We start from the raw sequence: 26,382 nt of genomic DNA on the forward strand, positions 1-26,382 counted from the left end.
TGAATATAAGCTAATAAACACATAACATCGTGAACATCACAATTCCTGTTTTACAGAAAGAGCATAGTGATAGCAATATATGTTGCAGAATTAATAGATTTAAGTAGACTCCTTTTTAACCATTTACTGAAGCATTCAAGTGGAGTAAACTCACTGCTACTTGCTGCTTCATTGTACTACTGTCTGAGACTGAATGGGCAGTGGCCTAACAATACAACACAGCAATCTGCATTCAAACAAACAGAAAAGGACTTCTGCTGATAAATTCCTGAATGACATATGTCTCTGATATAGCGCAGAGTTGTAGAGCAGCGCAGCTCTGAGTTCCTGAACCCAGACACATTATGCAAGGAAACTAAAAAAGAAAATCTTGCAGCATACTCTAATAGAGCTTAAAGTAAAGGGAGAAATATGCACCCTAGTTAAATCTGAATGCAATCAACAAGGAGTGAGGGCTCCAAGTACAGAAGTTCAATGGGAATGGTTAGTTGGGATTTCAGTAGTAATAAAAATAAAACTTAACTTTTAAATGATAAGAAAGCAAAAACAAAGCATTAAAAACAATATCACGGTGTATATTAAAGTACAACCTGAAGGTAGAAGTATAACTTACGCTGTTCTGCCCATATGTGCAATTGGGGTTTGAATGACAAGAGTAACCTCAATATAAATCAGCGTTGAGTCACCCCACATAAATGTTAAAAAAAAGTATCAACTGCAACTAGGTAAGCAAGACAGGCCCATATTATGGTCACAACTATGCACCAACAGATTCTTTAATAAGATGCTGGCATTACTTGTAAATGCTTAGTCTAATTATAGAAGAAAAAACACTGTGAATTCGGAACCAATGTGAGACTGATGGACATGGTATGTAAAAATGGCTTGTACCCAGGCACCGTCTCACTGCAGGGGAGAAGGGAGTTTTGACTGTACATAATACTACCCAGTTGCACCCAAGTGTGCTTATCACCCACCCATCCATTATCTGACTAAAGCCATGCAGTTTAGACAAACAAGACAAAGTTGCAAGTGCCCCGATAGCCAAAAACCCCTGTGCAATGCAATCAATACGTAACTAGTGTGTGAGTAGTAAATGTAGCACCAGTAAAGATCAATATTTAATTACTCCACACTGTTCCAAATTAATGAATAAACCAAAATTATGATCAGAGCTCTGCACGAACAGATTCACCACAGGGAGGCTGAGAGTTGCAGTTACACGTGGTATGAAGACACTGGCTTTTACACAGGCATTATTTCACTGCAGGCAAAAGGGAGGGGGAAGGGAGTTCTAACTATATGCAAGACTACCCATTTGCACCCCAATGTACTTATTACCCACCCATTTCCTAACTAGCTATGCCAAACAGTGGGGACAGAAAAACAAGGTTTAACATGCTCAGAAAGCCAAAAAGTTGAGCAGCAAAAAATTGGTATAATTGGTGTCCTAGTGACATGTCTTATTGTTTGCCAGTACTCCGTTCAATTTAAATGGAAGGCCCTTGAGTTCAACAAAGGACTCAACTACCAGGGCCTCGCCTCCACTGTCCACTTAACCCCCACAGTTGTCCAACCCCCCTACATCCAAAAACCCCTGCCCGACCATCAGGGCCGGAACTAGGGGTACGGGAGAAGAGGCACCTACCTAGGCTGCAACAATGTAGAGGTGCTGGCAGGTGCCTGTTCAAGATTCTTCTGCCTACCCCTAATCGAGATTGCCTAGTCCTGTCACTTGCCCCTCTGTCCCACCACTTACGTTTCCCCTTTTTATTGCCCTTCCCAATTTTATGGCAACGGTGTGCACTGATGGGGGAGGGGGGCTAGCTGACTGGGTTGCCTAGGGCGCCCTGTTGGCTTGGCCCGGCCCTGCCCACCATGCACACACCTGCTACCCAATGAACCCTGGGCCCACTGGAATTTTTCCTGACACCCTGGTGGGTCAGTCCTTTAATGTTTCAATTAGACAAATAAAAAGTGAAAGTCAGGATAAAAGGATGGTATAGTTTCATTTCTATTGATTCCCAACATCATCTAAAATTAGCACTCTATAAGTAGATTTAGCAGATGAGTTTTCAAATCAAAATTTGGAACTAGTGGCATGACCCTGATATTTTGGCCACACATCCTTAGACCTGGTATACATGTAGTTATACAATGCTATATATAATATATAGAGAGACACAGGAAAAAGGAGAGCCTTGTTGTGTAGAAATGAAACTGCAAAGCTACGAAACTCAAACTAAAAGTCAGATGATAATGTCTAGCCAAATGAAAAATCCATGGCCATCAATGGAACAAGTTATGGGTATGACCTGATGAATATATGCTGTGTATAATAAATCAGCAGCTTAAATTTGTATTGAAAGAAACAAAAATCACAATAAAAACAAATTGTTTGAGAAAAACATATTATTTTCCCTGTTAAGTGCCCTTTGCTAAAAAGTTCACAGAGGCACCACTCAGTTATTTTCTCATACATTCTTCAATTTTAAACCCTTTTGGAAAGAAGTTATAATTGGGAAAATAATCTCTCTGGGGAAAGTGAAATAAGCCAAGAAAAACATTTATGTTTGCGTGCCGTAACTCGGACAAGATAACTCTATCATTCTTTAGTTTGGCCTCCAAAGTGCTGAAAGCTGTCAGGGGAAAATAGAAAGGAGGGAGGAGAGAACTGGTTACCCTTTAAATATTACACTATTATGATAAAAAGAAATCAGCTGTGTGAAAAATATGTATTTTCAGTTTTATTCACTTCCTGTTTTAACAGGTTTCATAACTTTTTAACATTGAAGCAAATTATAGAACAAGTAGTTGGCAGTTAAAAGTACTTTTAAAATGATTTTTAGTTTTAGTGTTTCCTCTTCTTTCTTTGCAAGCTTTAAAGGGTTGGTTCATCTTTAAGTTAACTTTTAGTATGTTATAGAATGGTCAATTCTAAGCAATGTTTTAGTTGGTCTTCATTATTTATTTTTTCTAGTTTTTAAATTATTTGCCTTTTTCTGACGCTTTCCAGCTTTCAAATGGGGCCACTGTCCCAGCCTAAAACAGATGCTCTGTAAGGCTACGAATGTATTGTTATTTAATTTTTGTTACTCATCTCTCTTTTCAGAACCTCTCCTATTCATATTCCAGCCCCTTATTGAAATCAATGCACGGTTGCTAGAGTAATTTGGATTCTAGCATCCTCAGAATATCACTCTTTACATCATACTAAAAGTTGACTCAAAAGGTGGCCATAAAAGTAGAGATCCGCTCGTTTGGCGATGTCGCCAAATGAGTGGTTCTCTCCCCTTAAATTCCCACATTGAAGTGGACGATATCGGGCTGATCTGATCGTGGGCCCTACGGCCCAAAGATCAGATCATAATGCATCCGATACAGGCGGTCAGATCGCGGGGCTGCATAGACACAGAGATGCGGCCGCAATCAGAAGGTATTTTTTTAGCCTGCCGATGAGATCTGGCTCACTGTATGGGGGTCTAAAGGTGAACAACCCCTTTAAAAACATTTGTAGAACTCACTAACATCAGATTAGGATGATAGCTCTGCCATATCTTGCTTCATTCAATAACTATTACACTAACTAGGAAGTGTTGATAATTTTCTTGCTGTACATGTCATGCTTTTCACTAGTTTTACCTGGAGGCAAATCTTACCCATAGCCTGTAAGCAAACAGTGAGCTTTACAATGCAGGAAAAAACAAATTTCTGGAATAACTAGTAACTACTGTATAATATCACCGAGAAATGGCACATCCCCTTTGGAAGTGTTCAACAAATGTTTTCTCTGGACCCATAGATGTTCCCACTCCTGCCCCCTACCAGTGAGCAAGCTAGGGATCGGCAGAAGACACAGGCTGCAACGTGGCCCTGTCCCAGACTTTACTGCAAGGGAAACGCAAGTAAATCCTTATAAGTCATTTGTGTAAGGCTACTATAGTTGCATTAGTTGCAGGACTCCAAAAAATTGTGCAAATATGAGAGTGTCAAATTTAGTTCAGATTGTATATGGATGCGATGTGGATATTGGCCAGCAAATATTCGACCATCCCCTTAGTTCATAGAAAAGTTATCTTGTATAAAAACTCACTTTGACAGACACTTCACTACAGTTCTTATTCTATCAAAGACAGTAACCCACTGTTGTAAGATCCCTACTTTCAGGGGGACCAGTTTGAAAGCCACTGAATTTTTAGAAGGATCATATCGTTAGGTTAAAGGGATTGTTCACCCTCCAAACACTTTTTTCATTTGAGCGGTTTCAGATTGTTTACTAGAAATAAAGATTTTCTTATATTGCTTTTCAGTTTTTTTTTTCTTTTACAGTTTTTCCAAAGCTGAAGGTTCAAATTTTATTTAGGCTAGCAGTTTAGGAATCCAGGTGCAAATTGTGAACGGTTACAATTTGCTACATTTGATACATTTCTCAGAAGCATCTGTCGTTTATTAGCATTTATTTTATTTTATCAATTCAAACAGCTGCCTTACTGATTATGGTCAGCAGGGCCAAAGATAAGAAATGTATCAACTAATGTATCAATTTAGAAAGTTTATAGAGTCAGTGACCCTCCTACCTCCGAGAGGTTTGCTCCAAAAGATTATAACACCCTCAAGCACTTCTTAAAAGTACGCAATTAAAATTCGTAATGCACAATTAAAATTCGCAATGCAATAACAGTTTAAGGAGGAATATTACATTGTTTTTCTCTTTGTGACTTTTATTACAGACTTTATTATAGCCTTTGTTGATTTCAGAAGATTAGTAAAAGGTATTGTATTGTGCTAAATCTGGCCCTGATTTATCTAGAACCTTTTTTCAAAAAATCCATTCTCCACTCTAAAGGGTGCTTTGCATTTTCATCAGTCAAACAAAGATAAATAATGAAAAAAAAAAACTGCTTAAAAAAAGCTCACAAGTCATAAGAATTCTTGCCTTACTGAAGAAAACCCTGGCTAAAATTAAACAGGGTGCTGCAGCTGATGGCATAGGATCAAAGGAAGGACAGGAAGCTTGTGGTTTACCTTCAGCCATCGGAATTTCTGCTGAGTGAGCAAGGTGCTGGGTAACACAACATCCTCATTCTGCCTTTGTGCTTAAAGTACATGATAAACACTCTGCAATGTACAAATCAAGTTTTGGAAGCCTACCTCTTGAAGATGTGGTTCTTTTTTCTTAGCTGACAAGCTTAGATGTTTATCCAGAAGGCTGTAGTTCTTTTCTGTTTCTTTGTCAAATTTCTTTTTCAATTCCTGAATAATAAAATAAAGAAACAACATTACAGAACATAAAGAGAACTTACACTTTCTTTACACACTTGAATGATTAAACAGAACAGGCTGTGTTATGTGCTCTCTGTTACACGCCAGGGTCAGGGTTTATTTATGGATTATTATATTCATAAATATAAACACTGAAACATCTCCGGTAAGAACACATTTTCAATGGGAGAGAAAATACATAATGAATTCTGCCCTGACAGACACAGCAATTTGAAGCTGCAGACAACAATGGTTTTCTTTGTTTTTTGCATCAATTCGTTAGATCATTCATGGTCACTAGCAACATATTCGACACAATTTGGTATGCAGGTCACATAAATAAACAAAAAAATATTAGTTTTTGTACAGGACTGTATATCCAAAAACTAGACTCAAATTTGACTAACGGGCAACTTTCCACTATGTATTAATTACACACTTTAATTGTTTTAATTTTTTTGAGCAAATGTAACTGCTACATTGTGGATCCATCCCTTTTAATTTCAGCCTAGGTGGACTTTAGAAACAATGTAGCAAAAGCCAGGTGATTAACATATCTTTAAACTGCATTCAAGGCTAACTAATACTGCATTGCTTCAACAGGGAGGCTGGCCATGAACCTTAAAATCTGATGGCAAGTTGGGCACGTACATGAGCAAATAAGCTGCCAACACAGCCTGAAGGCACAAACAAATACTGCTGTTGATTCCAATTTGATTTACAAATACCTAAAAACCAATGAATATATATCAAAAAGTTTAATATTTATCATTATTTTGGGGTTTACCTTCCCTTTAAAACTAATTTGTACATGTATATTTATGTGTAAATCCTTAATCAAGTGGCCTCACATCTGCTAATCACCCATGAGATTTCACAAGGGTAAACTTATGCAGATGAATATTTGAAGAGCCATCAGCTGGCTTGCCTAGTATATTTTGTAATTTTCCAAAAAAGCAAGTATGTCTTTTTTCTGTACTTAACTGGCTCCTTTATGGAAAGACAGACAACAATAGAAAAGTTGAAAATGTTTTTAAAAAGGAGACTGCATGCAATGCCCATGTATTTCCCTTACACACGGTTATTTAAAATAATCCTTAAAATAAAATCTGTTGCACTACAAATATTGCCTTTAAAAGTGATCTCTCTCTCTCTCTCTCTCTCAGTAAGTAGTGATGTTAATCATGAGTAAAAAACAGATTGTCGAGTCAGACCAGGCAGTCAGTCTCTGTTGACTGTGGTTTACATATCGTCAGCAGAAAATATAGCGCAAAAGGGAAACTTTTTGCCAGTCAGTCTGACATTCAACTGCTGCAGCAACCTACTCTAGGCACAAATGTATGGACTAGAATCTGCTAAATACCTGCATTGCCCGTATTGCAATTGCCGTATTCCTAATTTATGAGCTCCTGCTCTTGAATAGCAGATGTCTCTAAATCAGGCAGGCAAAACACAGAATTCACCTGTTATCCAATAGCAATTCTGTATATGTCGCTCCCTGAAAGCTGCAATCTCTTACTTCAGCCAAAAGAGCCTCCTTGATCGTTTGAAAACAAGGAGGCTGGACAAAAATTGTGAAAAACTCTTGTGCGTGATAAAATCTCGCAATAGTCACCAATATTGGCAAAAGTACATTCATGCTAGAAGAGATTGTCATCAAAATTAGCTGATGCTTGAAAATGAAAGTGTTACACAAAAATGTCTGAACAGAGAAAACATTCCAAAGTAGAGCAAAAATTGCTTTATGTTCTGATCACATCAGTTAAAAATGGACCATATATTATCGATCACAATAAGATAAAATTATGTGGGCCATAAATTATCCAGATGGAGTAGCTTAATTGAAGTATCTTCTGCTAAAATGGTGAGACACACAAACGAAAGAAGTTTTGTTCATCTGTACTGTTGTGCAGCCAGATATCAATTATTTTGTTTGTCTGCAACAATAGTTACATGTCACCAAAACATATGGAGATGGCCAATATTTATGCACTGACAAAGGACAGAATCCACTGAACTTGATTAAAACATACAGCTTCATCTACATTTGTTATTAAAAAGAACAACCAAATTACATTATATGTTCATTTTGTTTGCATGTTGTATGTTTCTCTTAATAAGAGCAGCTAGAAGGAAAAAAAAAGTTGTCTGTTACATCGCCAAGTATTTCCAAATTAAGGTTTTTTTTTAGAACTGCAACAGAACCCAGTCATGGCCCTACCTCAAACCAATCTTCCTATTCTTACTGTGCAAGGTGCACTTCGATTTTTAAAGGGGAACTCCGGCTTCCAACCATAATTTGATAAGGCCCACATATCACCTAAACCCCTAATATACCCATCACAGTTACCGGTTTCTTTAAAAAGTATGAATAAATGCCATTTTCTATGCTAAAATCCAGCTGTTTAACAGTTCTTCTCTTTCTGCATTATTTAAAATCCTGACAGGGAAGGAGGGATTAAACACCGATGTTACAAATTGAAACAAATTCTCTACATCTTACAGACAGCATGCAGGAACTACATAACCCACAATGCATTGCACTGTGATGTTCTGTTCATTATTGAAATCATGTGTAGTCAGCCAGCTCAGCAAAGTAGTCAGAGATCAGGAGAGCAGGGGCTAGGCTTAGGGAACTGTTTCAAACTATTAAAAATTATGAAAAGTATGCATATTTTTTAATTCATGTATATTGCAAAGTTGCTTGAAATTATGTTTACTTTTCAAAAAGCTCAAGTTATGTTTGTGTGTAGTTCCCCTTTAAGAAATCTAAATTCACTGTACATACTGCACTATGCGATTGTTTGTACAGAGAAGATGAATGGTGCAAGCGCTTCCTTCACCAAAACACAGAGCACATTCTCATCTTCAGATGGGGATTGGCACCCCAATATATTGTAAGGGATGCCCAGCTATAGAATAATAAGAGTGAGATTAGGGTCTGCATTGTCAAATATACAGTTTAATGACTGCACAAATGCAACAGCACTCCAAAGATCTGCAGAAACAAGAAGAGGAGCTTCTTCCTCAAAGAATAAAGGGCAGTGTCGGACTGGGGGGCCCCGGGGCCCACCGGAACTGCTGTCGAGGGGCCCCTCCAGCCTCCCCACCCGCCCCCTACTATTTTTTTTTTGGGGATCCCAATATGGGGAGAGTGCGTCTGGCCCGGCAGGGGCCCACAAGGGACCGGGGCTCACTGAGTTTTTTCCCGTGGTCCCGTCCAACACTGATAAAGGGTGGGAGGCAGGTGGAAAGAGATGAAATGTCACGTCAGCATGAGAGGGTTGTATACTAGATCACCAATTCATGTCATGAACAGCTATAAACAGGGCTGTGGAGTCGGTACATAAATCCTTTGACTCTGACTAATTTTATGGTACCTCTGACTTTTTTGGAGTTGGTACATTTTTGGTGACTCGACTCCAGATACCCAAGAGCCGACTCCACAGCTCTTGATAAAAAATGGATGCTCTTTCGATGACAACCACAATTGGCACTGAATGGTGAATCAAAGAGCACCCAAAACTGAAAAGCACAAGTCAAGACAACACACACACAAACTGCCCTAGCCCCAGACATGTATCTGATCTGTCCTAAATCCCACCACTTTGGGAGTCCATTATTCAACTTAATCCTAACTGTTCTACACTATATATACAGTAATGGCTACAGAAACATTATAGCACACAACTATAAAGGAACCAGGTGGGGGAGGGCCCTGATGCAGGTGTGGGCCCTGGCCCAGTTGCACCCCCTGCTCCCCCAGTAGTTACGCCCCTGGCACACAACATCAGTGAATTGTATGTTCAGTACCTTAACACCTCCCAACTGTTCTTTCCGAAATCGTTCCAAGGGCTTAACCAGGGTCTCGTTTACATTTAGGGCCTATAAAAAAAACAAAAAATTATTTGATCGGACAACGGCAAACACACACACAAAATAAAAGCAAAAAGCAATTTATTTTCTTTATACAATCTTAAACAAAGAAACACACACACATACATATATACATGTACCACACGGGAATACTTGTGAAAAAAATTAAGATTTATTGAAAAAATCCAAAGTTTTAAACATCAACTGTGTTTTTTCTCAAGGATAACAAAAGTTTATCCTTGTAAACCTTGTGAAAGAGCACAGTTGGGGTTTAAAATGTTGGATTTTTTCAATAAATCTTGATTTTTTTCACAAGTATTCCTGTTGAGTGCAGTACTATGTTACTTTAACTTATTACAAGTACCCAGACAAGTTATATATATCAAAAAGAAAAAATTCTGCACAACACTAAGGGGCAGATAACTCGAATTCAACTATTCGCCACCTTAAACTTGCTGAATTGCTGTATAAGTCAATGGGAGTGGTCCAGGGATTAATTTGGTGATGTTTGCAGCCTTCCTGACATTCAAGTTTTATACAGAGAAAAAACTAGAATCAAGTTTTTTTAATTTGATTTGAGCTTTTCTCATTCGTATCAAATTCGATCAAGTTTTTGGGTCGATTCTATTCACCCGAGCTGAGAAAAATTGATTTTATTAATAAATTTCGATTGGTCGAATTCATGGGAGTTTGTTGGAGTTTTAAAAAACTCATATGAATTCAAAATTTGACGCTTGATAAATGTGCCTCCAAAGTATTACCATAATTCATCTGCAAAAAATGAAAAATAAATTGTGCTTTTTTTGTAAAGTAAATTTTTGTAAACTACAGGTAGGACAAGCAATTTAATAAAAATAAATACATATTCAAAGGCGGATACATGCATATTACAAAATACTCTTTTACAGAGAGCCAGCATTAATTTTACTCACCATTATCTCACGCTGCTCTTCAAGGTTTTGTAAAAAAGTAGAGAACTCCTGAAGAGATGCATCTGCAATAAAATAGTAGTGCACTTAATGACACTTTGCTGCGCATTCTTAAAGAAATTAAGAGGAAGAACAGAGACTCTCTCAATCAACCTACCAATACATCTCTCATCATCAGTCTCTGCATCTCCGATAAATTCAAATTTAAAATCGCGGAGTGAATGAGCAAACTTTCTCTGTGCTGCGGAAAGGCCTGCAATAGAAAAGATCTTCAATATAACCAATATAATTCCCATAACCGAATGTAACTGTAAATAAAACAGATCAGAAACAGTATGTTATTGATATTGTGCTCTGCGCCTTTGTGACCTTTTATAGTGTTCCTGGCACAAGACGTAGAGCTCAGACACACAGATGAGTAATGTAACTCCTGCCCTGAGCAGATATTAAGCTGAAACAACTGCTGGGGGGGGGGCATGGATGCGTTAAATCAAAAAAGTTTTAATGTATTTATATTTTTACAAGAGTAAAATGAGAGACAATACTGCAGTTCTTTCTTAAAGAGCAACTAAAGCCTAGAGTAAAATCTAAAATCTACTAGTTTGTGTTAGGGCATAGGAATGCTATATCAATTACAACTGCCTGCAGCCATAGTCTTGGACTTGGTCGACGTGATGTATGTTGTTAAAGGTTGTACAGTAACCTTCTGCTTGCACAACCATTACACCGCCCTCTTTACCATGCTGTCTACTTTATGGATTGTATTAAGCTGGCCATAGAAGCAAAGATCCGATCGTACGAATCATCGTACGATCGGACTTTCCCATCTCCCGATCAGATTAGTTAAAGAACAGATCAGCAATCGTACGATATCTATGTCCAACAAAAGCTATGAAGTCTCCCACTGAAAATCGTACAATCGGCAATACACGCAGAGATATTATCGGCAGCCGACAGAAATTTTCTAACCTGTCCGATCGACCAAAGGACCGATCTCCGCCGGACGAAAAATGTCGGGACTCTCCACACACGGTTCAAAAATCACACGAATCCTCGATTCGTACGATCAGATCTTTGCGTCTATGGCCAGCTTTAGAGCAGTGATCCCCAACCAGTAGCTCATGAGCAACATGTTGCTCTCCAACCCCTTGGATGTTGCTCTCAGTGGCCTCAAAGCAGGGGCTTATTTTTGAATTCCAGGCTTGGAAGCAAGTTTTAATCGCATAAAAACTAAGTATAGTGCCAAGCAGAGTCTCCTATAGGCTGCCAGTCCATATAGGGGCTACCAAATAGCCAATCACAGCCCTTATTTGGCACACAAATGGATTTTTTTCATGCTTGTGTTGCTGAATGTGGCTCATGGGTTAAAAAGGTTGGGGACCTCTGTATTAGAGAATACCATATATGAACCCTCACCTGTACAATATACCTTTGTTTGTGGTTCTCAAAAGACCAAGTAATTATTAGCTGTTAAACTATCGGAGAAGAGATTTATTAATGACATAAAGAGGAAGTAGAGTATGTAGTCAAAGCAGTTAAGTAAAGCCAGAGAGATATTCCTCATTAGAGATGTCGCGAACTGTTCGCCGGCGAACTTGTTCGCGCGAACATCGGGTGTTCGCGCTCGCCGGAAGTTCGCGAACGTCGCGCGACGTTCGCCATTTTGGGTTCGCCATTGTTGGCGCTTTTTTTTGCCCTCTCACCCCAGACCAGCAGGTACATGGCAGCCAATCAGGAAGCTCTCCCCTGGACCACTCCCCTTCCCTATAAAAACCGAAGCCCTGCAGCGTTTTTTCACTCTGCCTGTGTGTGCTGAAGAGATAGTGTAGGGAGAGAGCTGCTGCCTGTTAGTGATTTCAGGGACAGTTGAAAGTTTGCTGGCTAGTAATCGTTTTGATACTGCTCTGTTATTGGAGGGACAGAAGTCTGCAGGGGTTTGAGGGACATTTAAGCTTAGGTAGCTTTGCTGGCTAGTAATCTACCTTCTACTGCAGTGCTCTGTATGTAGCTGCAGTGGGCAGCTGTCCTGCTTCTGATCTCATCTGCTGACTGCTGCAATAACAGTAGTCCTTGTAAGGACTGCTTTTATTTATTTTTTTGTTGTTTTACTACTACTACTACTACTACTATAAGAGCCCAGTGCTATTAGTCTAGCAGTGTTGGGGAGTGGGACTGGTGTGCTAATCTGCTGCTCCTAGTTTAATTTTTTTTTTTTAATATTCATTTTTTTTTATTTTACTTTTTTTTATTTTACTACCGCTGTAGTAGTGTATAAGTTGACCTTTTAGGCATTATTTGCCCTGTAGGCATTATTTGCACACTGTTTTCTTCAACCCGCCATCTAGCTGTGTGACCTTGTTCACATTCTGTCTAAATATCCATAATATTACCGTCTCCAGAAAAAACACCGGAGTGACTTTTTTCAAGCAGCATTCATATATTTTACGTAATCCGTATCCACCGCTGTAGTAGTGTATACGTTGACCTTGTAGGCATTGTTTGCCCAGTTTTTTTGGCCGCAGCCACTGAAGCACAGAGGCCAGAAAAAATATGCCATATAAATGCTGAAAATAGTCATTTTTTGCCATACGTTGACTCAACGTATATGGCAAAAAATTACTATTTTCAGCATTTATATGGCATATTTTTTCTGGCAACTGTGCTTCAGTGGCTGCGACCAAAAAACTGGGCAAACAATGCCTACAAGGTCAACGTATGGCAAAAAATGACTATTTTCAGCATTTATATGGCATATTTTTTCTGGCAACTGTGCTTCAGTGGCTGCAACCAAAAAAACTGGGCAAACAATGTCTACAAGGTCAACGTATGGCGAAAAATTACTATTTTCAGCATTTATATGGCATATTTTTATGGCAACTGTGCTTCAGTGGCTGCGTCCAAAAAAACTGGGCAAACAATGCCTACAAGGTCAACGTATGGCAGTTGTTTAAAGAGAACAGTAGATTACTAGCCAGCAAAGCTACCTAAGCTAAAATGTCCCTCAAATCCCTGCAGACTTCTGTCCCTCCAATACAGAGCAGTATCAAGCAGATTACTAGCCAGCAAACTTACTATCATCTGTCCCTGAAATCACTAACAGCTCTCCCCCTACACTATCTCTTCCAAGCACACACAGGCAGATTTTTCAGATACATTTTTGCCCTTGATCCCCCTCTGGCATGCCACTGTCCAGGTCGTTGCACCCTTTAAACAACTTTAAAATCATTTTTCTGGCCAGAAATGTCTTTTCTAGATGTTAAAGTTCGCCTTCCCATTGAAGTCTATGGGGTTCGCGAACCGCTCGCATTTTTGCGCAAGTTCGCGAATATGTTCGCGAACTTTTTTTCCGACGTTCGCTACATCCCTATTCCTCATGCATCAGCTGTAGTGATGAATTACCAACTCCTACTCCTCCTGTTTAGTTCAGAATCAGAGATCCAAAAAGTCAGTGGGACTGGGAGAATGTCTGGTGTTTACCTGGCAAGCAATGAAAAGATGACTTTGTTGACTGGGAAATGTGATACCATATATTCAGTGTTGAAGTATTGGGTGTGGTTGTGGTGAGGTCAGCTAGTGAGCAGTTTCTCCAGTGAAGACTAAAGGTGGCCATAGACACACAGATCCGATCGTACGAATCGAGGATTCGTACGATTTTCGGATCGTGTGTGGCGTGTCCCGACTTCTTTCGTCCGGGGAGATCGGTTGTTTGGTCGATCGGTCAGGTTTGATTTTGACCCGACCGATCCCGGCGGAACCCAGGGCACATCGTAATCGGATCGTTCGGCCATGCGGCCGAACAATCAGATTACACCCCGATATAGCCATGTTTGTTAATGGCATATCGGGGAAATATCCGCTCGTTTGGCGATGTTGCCAAACGAGCAGATCTTTGCATCTATGGCCACCTTAAGGGAACCAGTGACCAGGAACCAGCTTGGTGGCAGTGGATACATTTTGCCTAGAGGTCGCCTTGTTGGAAATAATCTGGTGGTGAAGGTACCAACAAATCCTGCAATAAATTCACTGGTTCCCAAATGAGTCAATGGGAGTTGCACACATGAATGCAATTAATGTAAGGACATTTAGCCCATGTTTAAGGGAATATGGGGGCATCTGAGAGTAAACGGAGAAAGTTTAACAAGAAATGTTTAAAGATGCTTTCTAACTAAAATGTAACTTTCAAATTCTTTTGGTAAAAGGCTATGGGTGTTTTCATTCGCAGCCGAGAGTGGAAACGATTTCTATTCTTAGAATGGGAAGGACCAGTGGAAGAACAGAGAGTATTCCGTGTGTTTATACTTCATGCTTTACATACCGAGAAATGAACTGACAGTTTATGACACTATGCAGAAACACCCGGGCATACGACAACAGTTTGAATTTTTAGTATGTTATATAATGAACAATCCTAAGCAACTTTTGAATCTGTCTCCCTTATTTATTTTTTATTTATTAGCCATTCGAATCTGCTTCTTTCAAGACTACAACTGGTTGCTGGGGGCACTGTAACCAAAAACATTTAGGGGTAGATTTATCAAAGGTCAAAGTTTGAAGTTAAAAGAGGGCATTTAAAACTCCAGGTTAGAGAAGCAGAACAGGATGGAAACACAAATTAAAGAAACACAAATAATAAACTACATATTGCAATTGCAGTTGCAAAAATATGTTGATTACATCCATCTTTAACACACTGAGGGGTACTTCGACTAGGGAATAGTCCAAATTCGATTTGAATTTGAAAAAAATTAGAAAATTTGAATTCTGAAATGATCATGTACTGTCTCTTTAAAAATTCAACCATTCGCCATCTAAAACCTGCCGAATTGCTGTTTTAGCCTATGGGGGACCTCCTAGAACCTATTTGGATTCAATCAGTCAACTTCAAATGAAATTCGAACAAATGCGCTATTACTTTGATTCGTACGATTTGAATTAGATCAAAAAATAAACAACTTTGATTTATTTTCGGTTGGTCATTTTGAATTCAAAATTCGACCCTTGATAAATCTGCCCCTGAATGTTCACTGTAGGGTTAACTTGCCTTCTTATACAGAAATGTCCTATTTGTTTGTAACCATGGAACCCAATTAATTGCATTTGTAAATTCCTGATAATTATGTGGTCGTTCACTAAAATTTGAAAATGACATTAGAAGGAACTTTATATATTTCACGTGTATCATTTCTAAATCTACAGTAGCCTGAGAAACCCTGTGAGGAAGTGGCATTGCAAAAACATGACAAAAGGGGAAACACAGTTTTAACTTCTTACACTAGAATTATATTTGTTCTCAAGTGACGTGTTCGTTGGTGTCAGAAAGAGAAATATTCTCAGAGCACATGCTAGTGGTTATCAGTGAGCTCACAATATTTGTGGGAAATCTATAGACTATAGACCTCAGCATTAACACAGATATGCTGAGGCACAAAGAAATGGATAGAGAGTAAAATGAACTAGAATTAGACACACATCTGTTGATCCCCTTGCGAACTACTGCCAAATGAGGAGATCACATGGCATCTGATCACATTCCTAGTTTGTAAAGTACTAGAGAGCTAAAAAGAGTGGAAGAAGGAGGGAAGCATAGGGAGTAGTAGCAACCAAATCCCTAGTTATCGCCCTGAGTTGTGTACAGCTGCAGGTAATAGGCGATGTGTGGTATATTATCCCTTTTTTACACAGCATAATAAATGTGCCCCTTGAAAGTTACATCAGAATTAATGAGCGCGCACAATTTTGAGAACATTCTGTATTTTAAAACAGCATATGGAATTATAAAAAAAACATATAGGTGTTTATTAGCAAAAATTTACTAACGTTTCGGCAAACACTCAAGCCTTTCTATGAGAAAGGCTTGAGTGTTTGCCGAAACGTTAGTCGATTTTTGCTAATAAACACCTATATTTTCATCGCTAAGACCTGTGAGTGCAAGTTTTCTCTCTCTCTCTCTCTCTCTCTAATGGATAATTGTTTTCTACTGCCATGCAGTATGAATGCATGTAAGTAAATCAATTGCTAATTATACCTGACTCTTGAACTCCTAGGACTTCTAGTACACACAAATACACAGGGGATAACATTGCCCCAAGTCTAACACAAGTCTAAAAAAAGGAAAAGTTTTGCTCATCACTAAATTTGAAACCATTTGGCAGGAATGCAATGAGGCTGTGACCACAAAACTCATACAAAGACAAAAAAAGGGTTCTCTGCGTGCAGCCTACTATCAATATACTGTATACAGGACATAAAGGGTTTATTTAAGCTGATAAAACATGCCCTCCCCATATATTGCAATATATTCAAGATGGTCATATAGTTTCAAAGGGACTAAGTTTTAACTGCAACTTACTTGCTTTCAAGGTAAAACCTTTGAAACCTCAAAAGCAAGCACAAAATGAGCAATGGAGGTTTTCTGTCAGAAAAACTTTACAAGTAATGTAAGTGCAAGCAGGGCACAGGTGGAACTTAGCAGAATTAGAGAAAGAATATCGCAGAATTATTATGTGGAGGTTGCATCAAGCTATTTAGCATATTTATTAAAAGGTGAAATACAGCTCGTCACATGGAGCCAGGGAAATTCTATTCACTTGTATAAGATTTTAAAGGGCATTTTTATCAAAGGGTTAGCTCTCTCTTTCACCCTTTGATGAATACACACAACTTATGGCTTATACCCCTTCTACGTTTATATTGTAAAGGGGGCTCTTTCTTTACCTCTTTTACTGGTTATTGGTTGTTTTGAACATAAATGTTCAATGTATATGCCAATTTAATGTACAAGGCTGTGGAACATGTTAGCTTGTTATAAATATGCACTAATAATAATAATAATAATAATAATAAAAGTTACTAAAAGTTCCATACAAGACAGAATTTCACTCAAGCAACCTGTGGGGAGGTCTAGTTTCACCCTTTAATATACACACCTATATAAATACATATATATATAGTGCAATAGTTCAGTGAAGTACAGCACTCAACAGGTCTTGTGCAAACAGAAAATTACTTTTTTTTTGTTTGCACAAGACCTGTTGAGTGTTGTATTTTGTTTGACTAGATTCATAAATGAGTTATCAAATAATAAACAGGTAGGTGATACCAGGGTTTGGTATGAAAAAAAAAAAGATTAATGGATTGATGTAATCCTCTAGATTGTAGTTACTAAACAGCAAGACAGATGAAGGAGGACATATTTTCTTTCCAAGGTGGCATTTGAAAGGAAGCTAGAGTCAAAAATCAATCATCTACACACACCCATAGGATACAAAGTTCGTTCCAAGAATTGCCAGCTAACACAATTATTAGCTAAAAAAGAAACATCTTACACCTCCCAAACAAACAATGGCACCGATTTTACTTGTGTAATGAACTTTTTTAATATTGATAGTCTTGCTGTGCTAGAAAATTAGTTATTTCTACTTTCAAGCAGCATGCATACCAAAGAAATCTGAGACAAACTAGTAAGGATCCTAGGAAGGAGTATCCTCAGTTAGTGGCCAGTAATTCCATACTTATGATTTGGGCTTGAGACAAAAATTGTTCCCATAACTCTGCGGCTCCATGAACAACCAGCCAACATCTTCTCATTTCAATCAGACTAGAAATTAAAATAACACTGAAAACAAAGTGGGAATTTATTTTTAAAATGAATTTTACTGATGTGAAATTAAGTAAGGTCTAAACTGTGTTGCAGCTTCCTGGATGGGGGAATAGCAAAGCATGTATGGGATGTGGGTTGGCTTTCACTGTGCCTGGTACATTTAGGTTCTTATGTACTAATGGAAAAATGTCAAAGTTTGGCGCTCAACATTTGCCTAACTAGATGATTCTGGGCCCCACAGAAAAACCAAGAGATATGGTTGCCACCTTTCCTGGCTCCGTACTCCAAGAGAGTCCTGCCAGGTTTTCCTGATTTGGAAATCCGGGAAGGCAGTTTGACTAGGACAGCCCTTCCAAAAACCAGGTTGTCCAGGTCAAAACTGGACAGGTAGCAACCCTACCAAGAGACACCTCTGCCTCCGCTCCATTTAAGAGATATTACCACCAACTGCTGGGATAAAGGGCCCCAAGTGTTTCAAGAACATTAGCAAGGAAACCTCTTATACAGAAAGATCTGGGTTATGGGAAAGTTATCTCCCATAGTCTCCATTTAAATGAAATAATTGACATTTTTCAAAGTGATTCCCTTTTTCTCTGTAATAATAAAACAACACATGGTACTTGATCCTAACTAAAATATAATTAATCCTTATTGGAACAAAAACAATCCTATTGGGCTTAATATTCAAATGATTTTTTATTGAGGTCCAAATTATGGAAACATCCCTTATCTGGAAAAATACACATCCCAGCATTCTGAATAGCAGGTCCCATACCTAGACAGAGGGTGATTTTTTTTGTTTGGATAGGCCAAGTCTAATGTTGCATCAACAGTTTCTTCACCTGTGATTTTCTATTGGCAGAGAAACAGATTATTCAGTGGCAAAAGTAGTAATTCACCTGTCTGAGCACATACGGATGGATTTTGTCTAAAAATGTACTACAACCTGAAATCTGTCCCTATACATGGGCTGACAAGAGCTAATAACTGATCGGTCCACACGCTGCATGGTTAAGTAGGAAGTCATTTTTCACTTGACATGGATAAAGCCCAGACTATTTTGAAAATAATATTCATAGCACTCTTTTATTATCAAAATTATAGAAAAAGTGCAGTTCATCCACATAACTGGAAATCAGGGCTAATGATTTGGTTGTTTAACATTAAACTATGTTTATTTGTTTACTTTCACATAAAACACAAGACATATGTTAACTGTCATTCATGGGAGATTTTATACATAGAAAGTATAATGCAGATATATTTTGGTCCCCTGGCAAAAAAACAGTAGCTGCCCTTTTACTGCAGTTTCAAAGTAATATAATATAACAGTAGAAGAGATTGAGAAAACTTGCATTCAACCATCAACATAGTAGTCAAACTGATATGGTAGCTGATCCAGAGGAAGGTGAATTGATACAATAATTCCCAATATTCTTCAAGAAATGTGTTAACTAATTGTATCAAGCAAGTGTAGTAAATTGTAACAGTTCAGATGCTCCTGGATCACTGACCTGCCAGACTGAAAGCCCAGAGACTGGAACATTAAACTTCAATTGTGGGAAAACAGTAAAAAGTAAAAGATGGAAAGCAATTGAAAAAAGTGTTTGGAGGGTAAACAGCCCCTTTAAGGAAACAGTCACCAATATCCAATCACAATGGTTCCATTGAACTATTCAGGTAGGTGTTGGTTGTAACTCCCACAGGTGTGAAAGTGTCATCTGGTAACAATGGTAGCATAACGACTGCATCACACCTTCAAACTTTTTTCAATTTCAACTAACACCTACAGTACCTGAACTACCATTGAACATTGATGGTATTTATTTTTTGTGCAATGGTAAACAGGTGGAGTATTAGCAGCTGCTTTGTCTCTTCGCCCTCATCCCCAGCACAAACACTCATCCTGGGTAAAGCTCAGTCCCACCTATTCCCTAACTGCACTTGGCACGCACAGATCAGTTCTTAAAGGAGAAGGAACGTTGTTTACCACTTGGGGGTGCCAAATGTTAGGCACCCCTAAGTGAATGTATTTACTTACCTGAAACCCCAGGCCGGGGCTCCTATCAGCAAAAAACTGCACCGGCCCAGGGTTATTCCAGCGAGCACCATGGAGCGCTTCTCTTCCAACTACTTCTTTCTTCAAATTTTGTGTGGCAGTAGAATGAAAAAGTCGACTTTTTAGTTAAAAGTTGGCGTTTCACTCTAATGTGCATGCACAGCCGCGAGAAGAAAGAAGAAGCCGGAAGAGGATCAATCCGTGTTGGTTGCTGGAATAACCCCAGGCCATTGCAGCCTTCTGCTGATAGGAGCACAGTCCCTGGGTTTCAGGTAAGTAGATACATTCACTTGGGGGTGCCTAACATTTGGAACCCCCAAGTGGTAAACGACCTTCCTTCTCCTTTACGATCTCAGGAGACTTTCAGTGCAAAAGCTCACGATGACATCACTGGAGTTACCAGGTTTCTTTTTGTTTCTTTTAATTTTTCTTTTATCTTTTTAGGCAAACAGGTGCCTCCCCAAGCCTTAATGAAAATCCTCCTATGCCTATACCTTGCAAACATTATTTATCTTCAGGCTGGTAAACACGCACAGATTTTTACAATTGTGTCTGCTATATTTCACCAAATCAAGTGTATCTTATAGTAAATCAATCTACACTTTTATTTGTTTTACAATTCCTTCTGGCTACTTTCAATACTTTTTGACGAAACAGATTCAAAAACATTCCTGCACTGTACTACTAGTATTACAGGAATACTGCACTGTATGGTTCCACCTATAGTACAGGTATGGGATACATTATCTTGAAACCCGTTATCCAGAAAGCTCTGAATTACAGCATGGCCATCTCACAGACTCCACTGTAATAAAACAATTACAATTTTGAAAATGATTTCCTTTTTCTATGTAAATATAAAACAATACCTTGTACTTGATCCAAGCTTAGATATAATTAATCCTTATTGGACCAACCTGTTGGGTTTAATTAATGCTTAAATCATTTTTTTTACCAGACTTAAGGTAAAGAGATCCAAATTACGGAAAGATCCCTTATCCGGAAAACCCCAGATCCCAAGCATTCTGGATAACAGGTCCCATACCTGTACTAACCATTACCTACAAATCACACTGAGCTACATACCTCTATGCTGTGTATTAGGTAACTAAACACCATGTTTAAAAATCTCAGCAGATCCTTCAATAGAAATACCCACCATTTTCACTACAAATATTTGGACTGTCCTGTATTAAACACATTGCAAATTTGTGATCATAGCCATCTAAGGCCTTTGCACATAATGTGGTGGTGTAAATATATACTTACATGAGCAAAATATGCATACCTCACTATCCAGCTTTCCTGTTTTACTTTGTATTTCAGGGCACATTTGGAGGTAATACATTTAGCATGCCCTGCATCACACTCACATGCACTTTATGTTAGATGACTCACAACAGAAAACTTGTTACAAGATTATTCATACTTTTTCCAAGATTATTCATGAACCCATGCTTTCAACAAATACTTCAGTTATAAGCTAAAAGGCTTATATATAAAATGTTATAATATACCAGTATTTTAGAAATTGCTACGGTTCGTAATTGTGTTGCAAAGACCAAGTGGTTTATTTATCAAAGGTGGAATTTTAGAGTAATGTGAATTTTTTGAAACTCTAATAAATTAGATTTTATTCACAATTCAAAAAACTTGACAAAAAATTTAACGCACGTCAAATTTTTTTTGGACACGCAACATTTTTGTTCTCCCATTGGTGTCTATGGGGGGTAATTTTCAAAGCAAAACTTGGCAAAAATTTGGCTCATCACTACTATTAAAATCTTCAAATAGTTCAAGGGACCTTTGCCATTGACTTCTACATGAACTTGGCAGGTTTAGGTGGAGAATAGTCGAACAGTTTCCAGGGTTGAGGTGAGATAAATCTCAAATTGTAATTCATATTCGAATTTGTGGTTTTAAATTCGAATTTGTGAGTTTTGACCAAAATAATTTTGAAAATTCTAATTTGAATTTACCAATCGAACCTTGGTAAATCTGCAGTGTGAAAGAGGGCTAAATGTGAAATTTTATTTCACACAAATCTATAGTAGTCTGCGCTTCATCCAAAAAACCCTGCCATTGCCAACCATTGAAAATAATGGCTGAGGGTAAACCAAACTGGGCAATAACGACACTTCAGGAAGCATTTTTATGCGATTATGAAATTTGACCATTTTGCCCACAGTAATTTCATTGGTTGGCAAAAGCAGGGTAGTTTGGATTTGTTTCATCACATTGCCTTGAACCCCTGAGTCAAGAGATATGACATTGCCCCACTTCTCTCCAACTGCGTTTTGGAGGCAAATGGAGAGAAGCAGGTACGTGGCAATATGCAAGCACAGAGTCGCTTGAGTGCAACTTCACGGAGTGGAATGAAGCGAAGGTCAGCCCAAAAAACCCAGAAGCATGTATTTTTCAGACCAACCTCTGCTTTGCTCTGTTCCATGTATCTGCATTCAGGCCAAGAAGACAGATGTATTATGTTAGCAGAGTATGGTGCTAAGGATTTTAACTCTAGATTGATGAAGTACTAGCTTACTAAGCTATTAAAGGGTATGGTAAGTCTTAATTATGACAAGAAACTCAGCAAGTTGGGGTTGTTTAAGCTGGAGAATAGGAGTTTAAAGGGGACCCAAAAGAAATATTCCAAATCCTATTTTATCATATTAGTCAAGTAAAATTAACTTTAATTATAGCGTATAAATTATTTGAATCTTGTTTCCTTCCATCTGGGAATTCATAATTACAGCAGGCGGGCAGGAGCCATTTTGTGGACATTGTTATTAAGACAAGCCTTCCATCGTCTCAAAATCTTGTTTGTGCACCAGAATGGTGGACCTGATGTCCATCCCCATGCACTGGCTCCACAATTAAATGGTTAAGAGAACCAGAGAAATTTGTGGAGTGCAGTGGCATCTAGGAAGTGCTGAATGGAAAGTGAAAGTAATTGTCTGCCCCGCCTCTATGCCTAGGCATAGAGGAGGGGCAAGCAATATTTGATTGACAGCTGAGATTTTTAAATGAGTTTACAACAGCTATGAATGCTTTAATAAAAAAAAGAATTTGGATTTCATGTTTAATTTGAAAAGGACTTTTATTATACAGCTTTTTGTGTCTGGGTGACAGGTCCACTTTAAGGCGGTATTTGATAACTATGTATAAATATATAAGGGGCTCAAATACTAAAACCTCTAATGCTTTATTTACCAGTAGGTTCTTTTAGCAGGCACGAGGGAATCCATTCTGATGGATGGAGAATGGAAGCTCCATGTTTATATGGGTTTTTACAGTGAAAGTTGTGAAGTTGTAGAATTCTCTTTCTGAATAAGATGCACTGGTAGATACATTTTGGCAAGTGAGACACCTGTGTGGGGTGGTGGGGGCGGTAGGCAGAGCAGGAATGGAAACAAACATGAGAGTTAAAACTGAATGTTTCCAGTTTGGTTATTTCAAATTGTAATGTTATTAAAAACTGTGCTCAGCAATTCTGACAGTGGTTATCAGTGTTGGCCAACCACTCCCATACACTATTGCATTACTATGCAAGATAAAAGGCTGACTGTTGACACTCAGATATCAGAAGTTTAACTGTACTTGTTCACGCTGCTTTAAATGATCTCGATTTTCCATTTCAGGCAATTTGCAGGGCTTTTAGCCATTTTAGATTTTGAAAATTAATTTCTACTAATAAATAATACATCAGAATCCTTACATCTTCTACTAATCTATTTAACACAATGCAGATTTTAAGTCTATTGCCATACCGGGGGGGGGGGTGATCTCGGCCTGTGCACCAAGAACTGCTCCAGCCTGGGTGCAGGCACATGCAGTGGATTTAAGAATAAAAATCCATACTTGGGTGCCTAAACCTGGGCCAACACAATGGTTCCAGGTGAAGGCAAAGAACAAAAGCTAATGTCAGCATTGGGGCTGATTCTTGGACATTGCTTTTCCGCAGGCTGAGATCAACCCCCATGTGGCATTCTTCACTGGTGGTTTTCACTGCATGTGCCATTAGCATAAAGTAGCCTACAGCCTGAATGACTGGAACTGCAGATGAATATTGGAACCTGCCTAGGGTGCAACGATGTGGGGGTGCCTGTTTAAGGGTCTTCTACCTACTCCTAATCTGGATTCGCTCCTCTCTGCTGCTCTTGCCTCCCTCCTCTGTCACTCTACCCTTCCTATGTCCCACCCTCCACTTCAGTTATGGTGTACGCAGGGGGGAGGCAGGGTTAGCCGACCGGGTTGCCTAGGGTGCACGGAAGGCACGGCCCTTGTTAAACCAACCTCCAAGTTAATATACATCTCGGAACTCCTGTGGATTTTCATGACTGTCCCCATATGCCATGCAAAAATTAATTACATGCTATTATGATTTCCACAATTTTGAAACGACAGACACATGTAGGATGAAGGCCCACCAATAACACCAGTTAATACTACATGATATGCTAGATCGTTATTATAATGAGGGAAAACTCAAATCAAATGACATACTGTACATAAGTGGCAGTTATAAAGGCAGCTCCTCTGAAACAATATAATTCAGATTCAACACAGAAACCATTCAAAATGATTCTAACATATAAATACTATGTAATGCATACCTACCGTAGTTTCTCAATGGTTCTTCAGCTGTCAGTTTTCACAGCTTGAGGTCAGACACTAATTATTTTCTTCCTGACATGAACTGTGCAATGACCGTTTGAAACATTAAGCACTGTAGATAAATAGTGAACCATGCACAGAAAAGTCTCTACGCACACTATTACAATGCAAGCACCATGTCTGTTTATTATTAGTGACTGCTACAGCTGTCATATTGAAATAGAACATATTCTGGCATCCATAGTAAAACACTTTCACCAGGGAGAGTCTCGTTTTTTATACTGTCCGAGTAAAATATAGCACAAGGATATGTAATAAAAAAGCAGCAACTAGATCTTCAAACTCCTATCCTACACTTTCAGGTTTACTTGCATTGCTACATTGTCCAGGGTTCATTTATTTAAATGGAATATACAGTATCTTGTGTTGATTGTGTGTAAATATTTTATATTTTTACCACATCAATGGTTATATTATAATAAAATACAATCAATTAAATATTCTGCATAATTTCTGAAATAATCAAGTTTATCTTCACTATCCCTCTCTCAGCATCTGGCCAGTCGTGGCGCAGGCTCGGCAATCGTCCACTGGATGCTCGTGTGCATGTGCTAATAAACGCTTGTGCGCATTTGCGAGTAAATGCTTGCCCGACTGCACGGATCGATGCGCATTCGCGAAAAGTACAAAGCAGAGAGGGGACCAGACTAGGGGTAGCAGGTAGAGAAAGCACTTGAAATCTCGAATAGAAGCAGGCACTCAAGGGCAAAAACTTCCACCAGGCAGATGTTCCAAAAGTGAAAAAGTTTATTGTGTCAAAACAGCCTGACGCGTTTCGTGTTCCAAACACTTAATCATAGAGAAAGCACTTGCCTACTCTGCCTGCTACCCCTAGTTCTGGCCCTGCAGATACTCATTGACAGATAGATCAAATATATCATATGGGGGGGCATCCTTTCCTAGCAGATGTATTATAACTGATTCCAGTACAAACAAAATCTAACAAAATAACTGCCTTTTGCACAAATCATGCATGTAGAGAGACAGGATATTTGGTTATTTTAATAGAGTGAGCTCTAATACATCGTTAAGGCAAAAGGAGCCCCCCCTTATAAGATATATTGGATCTAAATGTCAATGGCTGACACCCAACTCCTACATGAAGAGAAAAAGATGCTGAGAGAGGAATAGTGAAGAGTACAGAATTTTTTATTGATTGTATTTATATAGTTTATTATTTCAGTATGCTGAAGCTTATATAAAATTTTAATTTTCGCAATAGTTTCCTTTTAAGATCCTGAATTAGCCCATTCAGACTAAGTAAATACCCGATTGGGCAGGTTTGAAAATTCTGTGCAAAAGAGAAGCCCTTCAGCTCTATACTGTTCTTGTAAAACTAGGGTCACACTAGGCAGATCTCAACCTTTGGAAAAATGCAGGCCGAGAATCCACTTCTCTGCTACTGCTGCTCTGGTTGATGTGCCTGCACTCAGAAACAAAGTCTTTGCCCAGTTGCAGGCAGACTTGGTGGATATTGGCTGTGAGATGCAAACTATTGCATTTTATTGCTGAAATCCACCGCCACACACCCCAATCATCTTATAATAACACTAGAAAAAAATAAGTCTTGAAAATCCATAGCACCAATTTCCCACAGAAGCCAAAATAGTTTCTTACATTAGTCACTGACAGACTAACACTATTCCTTGTCTGGGCACATCTGAAAGTCAGACAAACACATTACTAATGTTGAGCAAGGTGTCCGATTTATGAGTGGTAGATTGCAAGTGTGATTGTTTGTTTCTTCAAGGGGAACATACAAAATATATATCAAAATTTTGTATGGGAAGACTACTTCAAGAAAAATTATAGCTGTGGCTAAATGTTTCTGAATAGCTTTTCCGAAATAATTACATATGTTATGTTGCCAAAAACACTATTGTCTGGACACTAATCTGATTAGTTGCCTGACTGAAGCACGATATAGCTCCATTAATGTTGCAGTATACTCCCCTTGTTCAATGTGAGTGGAATGAATATGG

At 38.6% G+C, this 26,382-nt stretch overlaps 1 protein-coding gene across 2 annotated transcripts in view; it reads right to left on the reverse strand.

Annotated features, from left to right (window-relative positions):
* The window catches only part of arhgap10.L (Rho GTPase activating protein 10 L homeolog), a 105,883-nt gene that overhangs the window by 72,544 nt on the left and 6,957 nt on the right, over positions 1–26,382 (reverse strand). For both annotated transcript variants that reach the window (NM_001096454.1, XM_018250644.2), the window contains 4 exon segments: positions 5,152–5,253; positions 9,076–9,147; positions 10,071–10,132; positions 10,225–10,320. In NM_001096454.1, coding sequence (NP_001089923.1) covers positions 5,152–5,253; positions 9,076–9,147; positions 10,071–10,132; positions 10,225–10,320 — 332 coding nt within the window.

The sequence above is a fragment of the Xenopus laevis genome, chromosome 1L (genome assembly GCF_017654675.1).
Source record: "Xenopus laevis strain J_2021 chromosome 1L, Xenopus_laevis_v10.1, whole genome shotgun sequence".
Taxonomy (NCBI): domain Eukaryota; kingdom Metazoa; phylum Chordata; class Amphibia; order Anura; family Pipidae; genus Xenopus; species Xenopus laevis.